The 12,716-nt window shown below is 37.1% G+C and overlaps 1 protein-coding gene across 5 annotated transcripts in view; it reads left to right on the top strand.

Moving 5' to 3' along the window:
• LOC121860199 (ADP-ribosylation factor GTPase-activating protein 2-like) overlaps positions 1-10,886 on the top strand; it is a 51,158-nt gene extending 40,272 nt beyond the window's left edge. For 4 of the 5 annotated variants that reach the window (XM_042357277.1, XM_042357274.1, XM_042357278.1 and 1 more), the window contains one exon: positions 8,813-10,886. In XM_042357277.1, the coding sequence (XP_042213211.1) occupies positions 8,813-8,827 (15 nt within the window). In that variant the 3' untranslated portion in view covers positions 8,828-10,886. Of the gene's footprint in view, positions 1-6,689; positions 6,720-8,812 lie in introns of all 5 variants that reach the window. The other variant, XM_042357275.1, reaches the window with a different exon arrangement.
• Positions 10,887-12,716: the final 1,830 nt, after the last annotated feature.

Below are 12,716 nucleotides of genomic sequence, written 5' to 3'. Positions count from 1 at the left end.
GTGCAGATAAAGAAGGAGCAGCAAAGTTTGTAGTGGACTTTAACAAACTGGTGGATGAAGAAAATTATCTTCCACAGCAAGTGTTCAATGTGGACAAAACTGGGCTGTTTTGGAAGAAAATGCCCAAAAGAACATTCATCACCAGAGATGAAGCCTCTTTACCTGGGCATAAACCCATGAAAGACCGTCTCACTCTGTTGCTTGGTGCCAATGCTTCAGGGGATTTCCGACTGAAACCTATGCTTGTCTGCCACTTGAGAACCCCAGGGTGTTCAAACAACAAAAAGTGGTAAGAGGAAAGCTTGGAGTTTATTGGAAGTCCAACCGTAAGGCATGGGTGACAAGACAGCTCTTTAATGAATGGGCTGTTGATGTGTTTTGCCCTTCTGTCAAGAGCTACCTAACCACCAATAAACTCCCTTTAAAGGCGCTTCTCCTTATGGGTAATGCCCCTGGTCATGACCCTGAACTTGCCAGCACTTTGCAGGCTCAATTTGACTGTCAAAGTGTTGTTTTTGCCTCCCAACACTACATCAATCATGCAGCCAATGGACCAGAATGTGATCAGCAACTTCAAGAAGTTGTACATGAAGAAAATGTTCAGGAGGTGTTATCAGGCAACTTCCACTGATCCTGAACTAACACTCGCACAGTTCTGGAAGATACAATTTATCCTGGAGGCTGTAAAATTGATTGTGTCATCATGGCAAGAAGTCTCCATTAGATCCCCCAATTCTGCATGGAAAGCACTGTGGCCATCAGCAGTTCATGATTTTGAGGGATTTGAAGAAGAAGCAGAGTTGGACAAGGAGATTGTGTCCATTGGTCAGTCATTGGGCCTCAAAGTGGAGGAGGTTGATGTGGAAGAGCTTGTGATATCTCATGAACAGGAACTTATTCCTGATGACTTGCAGCAACTGGATGAGATGTTGGAGGCTGACAGTGGTGAGGAGGAAAGGGAAAGTGATGACCATATGTCTACTTCAGATTTGAAAGATGTTGTTCACTACTGGGATAAGTTCAGGAAACTGGCTTCGAGGCACCCAGATGTGGAAACAACAGAACCTATTTTGTTTAATGTTGAGGACACAGTGGTCTCCTTCAAAAATCAGTTAATGATGAGGAGGAGTAATGCCCCACAACCCAAAATTGACAGTTTCTTTACTAAAAGGCATCGGGAAACAGATGCTATCCCTCAGCCTTCCACTTCAAGAATGAGAGAGGATGTTCCTGCTGGAGAATCTGTCAGTCCAGAGGTTCCTGACATTTTCATGGAAGGTGACTCACCTTCCAAGAAGAAGTATAATGCTTCTCCTCCACCCCTACTTCCTTCTCCTCCTCCACCTCCCACTTCAAATTCACATCAGCATCATCATCCAGGAGCCTTCTACATACACACCTCAAAGTAAGTGTACTTTACTGCATTTTTTTTTTTTTACCTTAGGTAATTTTCGGTGAGCTGGAACCAATTAAACAAAAACCCATTGAAACAATGGTTTCGGTTTACGAAATTTTCGGTTAACGAACAACCTTCTGGAACGAATTGTGTTCGTTAACCGAGGGACCACTGTACAGTAGAGGCTGAGCCCAGCCAGTCCTACAGCCCCATTTCTTATGACTCCAATCTTAATGGGCTTTGATCCTAATGGCTGCTGGTAGTTTACAGTGAGACCCATTATGATTGGGATTGTTTGACTTGGAACCTATTGTAGTTAGATAGGTATAATACAGGTGATGCAAGTGTCACTGGTGGTGATGTGTGAGTGATTGAAATACTGTACAAGGTTAGGCTGACTGGCAGAAGTACTGCATACTATACTTTTAACCTATATGGGTTTTCGTTGCATTGGCATCATGGAATTTAGTATAAAATAGACCATTTAGAAATTACTTTAAAAGGATTTTTTTTTTTTTTCCTCTTGTACATATAATGTTAGGTATAAAACCAGTCATAAAAGGTTAATTGCAGACCATCAGGTTGAACATGTTTGTAAAGGGTAACAGCACTATCTCTACTGTGTATGCTTATGAATGAATCACTTGTAGCAAATCAACTAATCTAGTGACAGTATTTGAGATAGTGAATGCCAAGTTGAGAACAGAAGTGAGAGAGATTTCTGAAAGAGAACATGACATTTTATAGAAAGAAGACATGGATTGTGATTCACTTGATATAGGTCATAAAGTGATATTCTTATGAAAGAAGACATAAATTGAGATTTTCTTAAGAACATGAAACTGACTGGTGCTCAAGTGGAGTGGACCTAACCCACACTGTAAATTTATGTCATTCATCAGTGGCCAACCAACCAGCCAACAGAGTTTCTGAAAGCTATCTATTCATCCCAAGCAGAGACAAATCCAGGATTATCAAAAGGGGGGTCCAAAAAGTTGTGGGTGGGGGAACATGGCATTTTGAAGCCATGTGCACTTGATATTAGGAGATATTCTGAGGTCAATATTAATTAATTTTTACTAACAAAAATGCCTGAGTACATATTGCATTAAAGAAAAATTTTATGAATTTTCTGATGAAAAGGGTGATCTGCACAGGACCCTTCCCCCACCTGGATTTGCCCCTGCAAAAAAATAAAACCTAGACAGAGGCTTCATCACTTAAAATAGACCCATTCAAGGGTGTAAAAAAAAAAGATATGAATTATATAATTGCTGCAGTTTCAATAGGCATCTCCTCTTCACCCAGACAGTGACACTCCTTGAATCCTGAGCCATTTTCCTTGAGAAGTGAGATAGATTTCCCTAAAGAGGATATGAAGTGCAGATGTAACTGAATATGAAGTCTAAAAAAGCATTCTGAAAGATATCATTTAGGTAAATGACATACTGCAGGTGTAATATGAACAGGTGGAAAAAATTAACATGAGTTTTTGAGGTTCATGCTTATAGATTTATAATGAGAAATTAGACAATATACAGTAATTGGTATGTTAAGAAAAACCATTGGGGTCTTGGTAGACCTGTATGGAGTACCTCAATGAACCATTGTCTTGAGATGGTGGTTCATGGTAAAGGTTGAAGGCATAAGCCAGCCTATAGAATAGTGAGAGAGCAACTGTTTGATATAATAAATAAATGGCATGCAGTATACCCTTCCAATACTACATATATACCAGTACATTACGTATACTGTACCTGTACAGTACTGTACGTTGAAATAATTGTTTTGGTAATCAAGTCATTAACAAAACTCTGACCACTTTTTAAGTTTTTAGCAAGTGTTACAATTTATATAAATGAGTTGTGGTTATATTAGATAATCAAAAGGAAAATTTGTTGTTGAATTTGCTGTGAGACCATCAACCACTCAACTGAAGTTAATTTTGATGGTTGCTGAAGACACCAAAAGTGGGCAGAGTAACAATTGACATGAGTAAATCTACAGTAATTAGTCACATTATTTAACTTTACATTTTAGCTTCCCTTTTCATAATAAAATGAGCTTAGTTATATTAGTATGTACTCCTTTGTGTAGATATACTTGAGCTTCATTTTGCCAGTTTGTAGCAAGCTTTTGAATGCCTTTTATAAATATATACAGTGATATCTCCGTTAGCCAGAACAATTGGTGCAGAGCACTTCCGGGAATGAGAGATTTTCAGGTAACGAGACGACTTTCTTAAAGCCGGAAAAAAATTCCCTCATCCCTGGAATTTTCCGGGTAGCGGAAAATTTTTCGCGAAATTTTCCAGAATATGTGCCCCTCAGAATTGTTCCCAAACCTGTAATTTGCCAGAAAATTCCAGCTTTGGGAACGATTTTCTGGGAAAATTTGTTCCAGCTATCGGAGAGTTCCGGGTTTGAGGTATTCCTGCTTAACAAAGATTACTGTGTGTGTGTGTGTGTGCGCATGCGTGTGCGCTTGTGCAGTATTTTCTCGATTTAATGACCTAATTCGAGCCACCCCTTTCTCTTAAATCGGAATTTCCGCTGAATCAAATTTCCGTTATTTTTACTCAATTTAGCGAACCAGTTCACTAAATGAGCGTGATTCCATTAAATTCCGGACCCACTGCTTGACACATGAGGATTGTTTACATCCGCTCAGTCTGAGTCCTGCCGCCACCACGTGTGTGGTTCACTGCCACCTCTCAGTCAACTAACAACTGTGCTTAGCCATCATGTCAAAGTCTCTCAGAAAGGAAGTGGTGTGGGGGAGAAAGTCAAAAGTGTGCTGCTATCAATTGGAAAAAAGTTTGGAAATTATAGAAAAAGTTTAAAACAAACACCGAACCCTCTAGTTTAAGGTATGCCATGAATAATGTTTCTATGTACGGTATATGTCATGTGTCTGAGGTATGAGCGTATTAATGGAATTAATCTATTTAGTGAACTAGTACATTAAATCGAGTGAAAAATAACAGAAAAATTCTTTCTGCTAAATCAAGAGTTCATTATATCGGATTCTGTCAAATTGAGAGTATACCGTATCTCAGTTAGCCGGAACATTTGGTGCAGAGCACTTCCGGGAATGCCAGATTTCTGGGTAACGAGACTACCTCTCAAAGCCGAAAAGAAAATCCCTCGTCTCCAGAATTTTCCAGGTAACGGAAAAAATTTTCTGGAAGTTCCAGAAATTGCATATTACATTATCTCTCGAACGCAGAAAAATAACCCCCATCTCCAGAATTTTCTGAATGCCGTTAAAATTTTCTCAGAATTTCTGGAAAATGCGTCCAATTTTCATATCTCAAACCCAGAAGAAACCCCCATCCCTTGAGTTATCAGCGCACGGGGGAAATTTTTCTCAGAATTTTCCGAGAAAATTTCAATTCCAGCTATAGGAGAGTTCTGGTTAAGAGGGATTCTGGCTAATGGAGATACTACTTGTATGTACAGTATATATATATACCGGTATATATACAGTGTGTGTGTATATATATATATATATATATATATATATATATATATATATATATATATATATATATATATATATATATATATATATATATATATATATATATATATATATATATATATACAGTACTCCCTCTTTATCGACGGGGGTTACGTTCTGTAAACGGCAGTCGATAAAGAAACCGTCGATACCGTGATGGTTACGTAATTTTTCTAACTATTATTAGCATATGTTGAATAAATGTACCTTTAAGCATTAATGCGTTTCCTTTACACATAACCTTAAATAATAGTGTATAAATAATAATATAATAAGTGGACAAAAATACTAGCAAACTTACGATTTCATTTATTGAAGTGAACATCGGTCCTTACAGTAAACAAAACAGTGTACAGTACAGTAAAAGTCCAAAAATCCGGATGCCCAAGGCAAATTGTTTACCATTTATTATTACAACACTTTACACTGAAACGCGGGTAGTTTCAACAAAAATATTGTATATTTCCATTCAAGTATTTATTCAAGTCAATTAGGAGGGAATATTATTGTAATACAACAGTTTTTTAACTAAACCATTCGAAAAGTGATTACGGTAACATCTTTTGAACGAAAGAAAGCGCAAGTCATTGTTTTCGTCACGATTTGATCCCACTTTCCACTGTAATACATACGTCATTTTAGCAAAAATATTACATTTCCGTGAATGTATTATATCAAGCACAGTATGAATAGAATATCATTGTAATATAACAGAATTTTAACCGAAAACTATTAAAAAAACGAGTAACATCTCAAGAACATTGGAAGGTTAGGTAAAGTCTTTTGTTTTCGTCATGTATTTTATCCTATTTTACATTGAAATACGTCACGTTTCAGCAAAACTACTAATTATTTCCGAGAATATATTCATTCAGGCGCAGTTTAGGTAAAATATACGTGTGATGTAATAATTTTTTAACTGAAAACGATTCGAAAAACACGTAGCCTCTAGCCCTGTTCAAGGAGAGGACTGGGAGAAGCTGTTTGGTGCTGCAGACGATGACAAAGAAAATGATTTTGATGGATTTTAATGAAAATATTCAGAAATATGGTATCGTAATATTTATTCAAGTCAATTAGGATATTATTGTAATACAATACAACAGTTTTTTAACTAAACCATTCGAAAAGTGATTACGGTAACATCTTTTGAACGAAAGAAAGCGCAAGTCATTGTTTTCGTCACGATTTGATCCCACTTTCCACTGTAATACATACGTCATTTTAGCAAAAATATTACATTTCCGTGAATGGATTATATCAAGCACATTTCAAAATAAAAATCCGGCTAAATAATCCGTCGATAATCGAAACCGTCTATAAAAAATCCGTCGATAAAGAGGGAGTATATATATATATATATATATATATATATATATATATATATATATATATATATATATATATATATATATATATATATATATATATATATATATATATATATATATATATATATATATATATATATATATATATATATATATATATATAATTTTTTTTTTTTTTTTTTTTTTTTTTTGTCATTGGTCCATATACAACGCGGACTTCAACATATAATCAACAACCTCACCAGCCAGGACTCGAACCTTCGACCTTGTGGCGCGATTGGTAGCAATCCCTGGTCACAGGCATAAGGTCGAGGGTTCGAGTCCTGGCTGGTGGGGTTGTTGATTATATATATATATATATATATATATATATAAATTGTTTTTTCCCTTGAGTGGCATGATCACTAACCATGTGCATTTTTTCCTCTCTCTCTCTCCAGAGAAAATGATGAAACACTTAGGCTAGACTAGTAAGTATGGCCTAGCATGTGCATGGGAATACTGTACTGTATGGCTTCTTACTACTGCATGCAATAAGAGATGTTTTGCAGATTTAAGTCATATGGATATGAATTTTCTCACCGTGGAATATTAAGGCAGCACTTCATTAGTTTTTCAGTCATTTTAAGTGTTGCTCCTAAAGGCCCAAAATTATTAGATATAAATGTAAATAAATAACAAGAATGCTTATACCTGTACTGTATCTTATGAATGCTTTTTCTTCTCTCTCTCTCTCTCTCCATATTGTGTTACAGCTGTACATTGTATATGCATGTTTTTCTTGCATCACATCACGCTCTCCATTTCTGCTTAAATACTCTCACTAATTATCCCGGTACAGTAATAAGTTCTGCTTTTTTTATCTTCTTCCAGTGTACTGTACTTTGTCAGTCCTAATTTGATTTTGGTTGTGTATAATTTTAAAAGAATGTTCAAAATATTGAGAACACCAAGCCTTGGCAGTCAACCAGTCTACCTTGGTCACCAATATTAAGCACCACTGTGGTTGAGGTATAGCGGTAGTATCCTTTCTCCCATTGATGGCTCTCCTATACAGCCTCATTCACTCTCGAGCATCACATGGTTTTCTGCTGCATTTTCTTCCTGTTATTTTCTTATTAACAGCTTCTGTTTTCAAAATTAATCTTATCTGTTTCTCAAATACCCACTTTCAGTCTTCAACAATTCCACACTTGCATCTGTTCTTTATTTTCAACTTCTATCCTTCTAATTTCCCACCAATGTATGCTGTGGAGGCAACCTACAGTCTTTGCATATCCTGTACTATATCTTTATACCTCCTCATTATATTATCAGTCACTTCTGTGACTAAAGATTTTAATTTTAGACTGGATGCTGGCTAAATTGAGCAGTTAATTTGAAATTTATTCTGTTTAGATTTTTCTTAAAACAAAATCTTCATTGATCGGAATAAGAAAAAAAGTTTAATTCAACTTTATGTAATCTGTAATCATTACTGTACTCACATCATCACTCAGCATTGGTGTAGTTTGCTTTGCTTGTTTAATGAGCTATGCTTTGTAAACTGCCTCTTGGGTAACTTACTAAAACATCTCATGAAAGACAGGTGACATCCATACAGTACTATAGCATTCTCCAGCTATAATTTCACAATGCTTTTGCAAGTTTCCAAGACTTGGTGTTCTGGGTTTGGAGTGATTGTGAATCTCCAACGCTTGAAAGTATTGACGTTTGTAAGAAAGGGGCTTAATGATGGACTAACTTATTCTTCATTATTATCTTCACTCTCTGCCTTATTAGTTGGAAGAAATCACTGCATCCTTAGATATATCAAGACAATGTGGAAAAATCATGGTATCCATTAGAAAATCATGTCACACTCTGATTTTATGTTGTGCTTGATTTTCCCCATTCTTGTATCATCTATGTTTTTATTATCTTTAACTACCAGACTTTTTTTTTCTGTGATGATTTTAAGTCCATATTTATTTAAAATTCTTCCCAACCCTCCACAGTTTATTCTTTGCACTCCCATACCTACTGCTGCTGGTATTTGCCCTCCAAATTTCTGTATTTTCATACATTCTGACAGCATTGTATCACTTGAGACAATCATAACCTATAACTTCGTGAATTTGATGTCTTATTGAAATTGACTTGTTTTTTCTTTGAAGTTCCATGGTTCAGCCTTTCCTTATTAATTATTTCCATTGTATCATACTGTACTATGCCTCTTTATTTCCTCCTGTGGTCTGTCTTCATATCTTATCAAAGTTCATTTAACAAATCATTAAATAGTATGTTTTGTTGTCATTCCTGTTGACTATCCACCATATTCCTCCATTCATTCTCTCTGTGCACCACTTTCCACAATGCATGGCATTCCTTCAAGCATTTCTTCTTTGTTCCTCATTCCATCTTGCAGTTCATGAGTGCACCGCATTCCCTGTTTTATCCTCACTCTTTAATTAAAGTATAGTTGATCACTGACTTACTCATAATCTATATATTGAAAATATATGCACTTCTGTGTACGTCTTTTGTTGCACATTTTACCATCGTATGCTTCTGTTTTTTTCAGGACCGATACCTGTAAGTGATCCTGGTGACGATGCGTTGTAACCTACCCCTCCCCTTTAGCCTTTTTTCACGTCAACGTATGTAGGTCCAGGAAATGTCTTGACTATTTTTTTCTTTTGCTACCTATAAGTTCTGTAAATGTCAAACCACTTTGTTTTTCATATAGGATGATTAATTTATAATATGATATCACAAATAGATATGCACTGTCCACGTATATCAGTGTAACCATTGATCCCTATCAGGGCTCAAATCCCTGGTTATAAGATGTATCTTGGGTGATTCCCACTCAGCTGCCAGCCAGCCAAAAGTCCTGCTTAGCTCATGGAGATTTCCACCATTGCCATCTGATACAATCTAAATGTGATGTGACCCTAGCCATTTATGTTTTGTGGAAATCTCAAATAGCAAACAGTCACATCTCATGTAGACTATCATGAGTGGTTGCCATGTTGTAGCAGTAGAAGTCTAAGTCTCCACAGGCTAAATCAGTCTTTTACATCTTACAGTCCTGGGTTCGAGCCCTGATAAAGACATTGGTTGGAATGTGATATCATGTTGCACATATATCTTGTCAACATGTATAACTTATTTACTGAGCATTATCTTACTTTATTTTTTAACTGTTTTAGCTTGAATGCTGATGCAGTACTGTACATGATATTTCCTATGCAGTGTTTTTGTGAATTTTATGGAGCTGTATTGTTATGATTTGTACAGAATTTATTATTAAATGTAAATTTCAAAAGGAGATCAAAGGCATAACTTGGAACATGAACTGATGAATGTAGGAAATAATTGCCAACTTTTTTGTGTGAGGATGCTTCTCTATCACTAACATTGCAAATTAAATGAACTCTCATTAGAGTCTAATAACTGCTGTGTTGTTCGTTAAATTTGAATGGTTATGACTATTGTACTGTACTGTATATTTTATTTTGAAGGTTCATCCATCCCTGTAACGATGTAGTGATATATTTTAAGAATGTTTGAATTTCTAAAGCCTTTGTGTACTACACTTGTCTTAAACCATTCATTCCTGTTATTTCTCCATTTTCTTGGAGCCTCTGTACCTCATGATCCATCCATCCCACACAACAGCAGGAAGAGAGTAAAGGTGATAGATAAAGAGACTTGGATAACGAGAAATCTTATGTTTCAGGTTCAGTCAATTTTGTGAAGAGTTCAGTTCATGATTTAGTCATTGATTCATGACATTAGCCTCTGTGAGAGTGCACTGATATTTGCAGTAGTTAGTGAAGTGATTTGGTGGCTTATGCTCTTTATGAGAATTTGTGCTGTTGATACACCCTTTAATGTTATAATCACACGAAGTAAAGACAAAACTTACTGTAAATTGAAGGCTGAAATCTAATCTCTTTGTTTGGAGATACAGGGGTTCTGTTGAATTTGTGTCATAATAAAAGAAAAGAATTTGTCTTAACAGAAGGGTTGTTGAGTATTTGAACTGTCAGATCTCCAGTAGACTTGTAAATTATAAAAGAAACAAAGCTCTGTATGCTGTACTTTATTCTTTTATAGGAAAGCAAATCCTAAAGTGTGATTCGAAAAAATCTGTTTTTGAATTGGGACTTTAAGTAATCTACTCTGATACAGGAAAGTAAATCCTAAAGTTTGATCTGCACTCTTGAATCAGGCAATAGAGTAAGTTCAAAATATCTTACTCTTTTATAGGAATGTAAATCCTTAAAATTGAACTAAAAAAAAAAACTCCTAATATCAGGTCTTATGGTATTATTGTAACTAAAATAAACATTATTCTGAAGTATCATTCCATGTCACTAATCCTTTCAGAACTGTTACCTCAACCCTTGATGATGGTATATTTTCCTGCCAAGTAGGTATTAATATTTGGCTGAGTTAATATAATTTTTATTTTATACAAAAACATTTAAAAATGGAAATTAAAAGAAATGATGTGCCATGGTAATAATGACTTTTATGTTCCTTTTGATTTAATTACTTCTCCTCATTTTAATTTTTGTTACTCAAAGTATTATATTGTATTATCTTTAACTGGTAATAACAGGGATTGGGAATAAAGGCAGATTTCATATGGCTTTTCATTAACCTTATCTAATCTCTTGATGCCTCTAGCCTGTAAAGAATTTCCCTCTGAGGGCAGCCATGACAGGAGAGCATCCATACTTGCTTACCATCACATGTTTCTCCTCCCATACTATTCTTCTTATCCTTACTTTCTTATTGTTAATATTTAAGGTAGAATACCATATTTTACAGTATATAAGACCCCCCCCCCATTTCAGCAGGGAAAAAACTTGTTTATTTTGTCCTGTAGCCACAGTTTTCTTTACAATACTAGTAAATGTGAGTAATAAATAAAACTAATGCAGCATGCCCTTAAAATTTGCGGGAGTTAGGTTCTCAAAATGGCCGCGAATAGCCAAATCTGCGAATAACATTTGCTGACCAGGGTGGGGTAGAGTGCAGTTTTATTTGTGTACAAAGAAATGCATATTCTCTTTGTGTTTGCCCTAAGGACAATTAATTCTTTTACCTGTGTTGTATATATGTGTGTGTGTGTGTGTGTAGACACACACACACACACAAAACACATACAAATAATTAATAATGGAAAAATACTCTCACAAATACAGTCAACCCTCACTTTACGCAGTACTACATTCCACGTTTCCACGTTTATGCGGTGCCCTGCCGGAACCCAGGATGCTCACATTCCGCGGTGCGTGTACCCCATTACGAGGAGAGTGTCCGGCTCGACTCTATTTTTAGATTCGCCCCACCCGCCTGCTCCCGCATCCTCCCTCCTCCGCCTCCGCCTGGCCAAGCCGCGCGGTAAGGTTGCGCAGTGCATGTCTCTGTTGCGTTATCACTGACATCATATGACGTATTGGACTGTGATTGGCCATGCATCCTTACCTCCCTCCGCTGCTAGCTGTAATTGGTTTAAAGTAATATGACGTGTCCACCCGGGGGAGGGAGGGAGGGAGGAAAGACGACGCTCGATCTAGCCGCGGCAGTTTCATCCCTCCAGGCCACACCGTGTAATCGTGCATCCATTGTTCTGTAAAATGGCTTCTGCCCCCAGAGAGAAACCTTTCCTTACCTGGACCCAGCCACCCTAAGCCCAAGAAGACACGACGTTCCTTAAGCTACCAGGTGAAGTACAAGATCATCCAAGAGTTAGAGAAAGGAACAAGACAGGTTGATTTGGCACCCCAGCATGGTGTGAACGAATCTACGATCCGGACGATAAAGAAGGATGCAGCCAAGATAAAGGAGCACATGAAGATCACAAAGTCTACAGGTGCTTCTATGATCAAGTATTTCCACAACCAGGTGCTTCTCAAGATGGAAAAATTACTTGTGAGCTACTTGGTGCGTCAGGCGCGACGGAACATGGCGGTGGACACGCGCTCTGTTAAGGAGTACGCACGTGAACTGTATGCTGCAGTGTCACGAAAGATGGGAATTACAGAGCCCAAACCCTTTAATGCTTCCTCTGGGTGGTTACAGAGGTTTAAGAATGAGGAACAAGATCACCAATATCAACATTGGTGGTGAAGAAGCTAGTGCTGACCGTGTTGCGGCTAGGGAATTTCCTCCGTTTTTACGTGAGATTATGGAGGAAGGACAGTACACTGACGACCAGGTGTTTAACATGGACGAATCTGGTCATTTTTGGAAAAAGCTACCTTCCAAGACCTTCGTTGTGAAGAATGCCAGCAAGTGTCGGGGCCGGAAGTTGCAGAAGGAGCGCATCACCGTCCTGTTTACCACCAATGCCTCCGGTACCTGTAAGCTCAAGGTATCGGTGATCCACACAGCCCGCAAGCCTACAAGAGCATGGACATGACCAAGCTAAATGTCCACTGGCTGACCGCACGTAAGGCGTGGATGTT

Source organism: Homarus americanus, unplaced genomic scaffold (genome assembly GCF_018991925.1).
Source record: "Homarus americanus isolate GMGI-L3 unplaced genomic scaffold, GMGI_Hamer_2.0 scaffold21914, whole genome shotgun sequence".
Lineage (NCBI taxonomy): Eukaryota > Metazoa > Arthropoda > Malacostraca > Decapoda > Nephropidae > Homarus > Homarus americanus.
The sequence above is the reverse complement of the archived record's forward strand: the minus strand, read 5'-3'. Positions and strand labels throughout refer to the sequence as shown.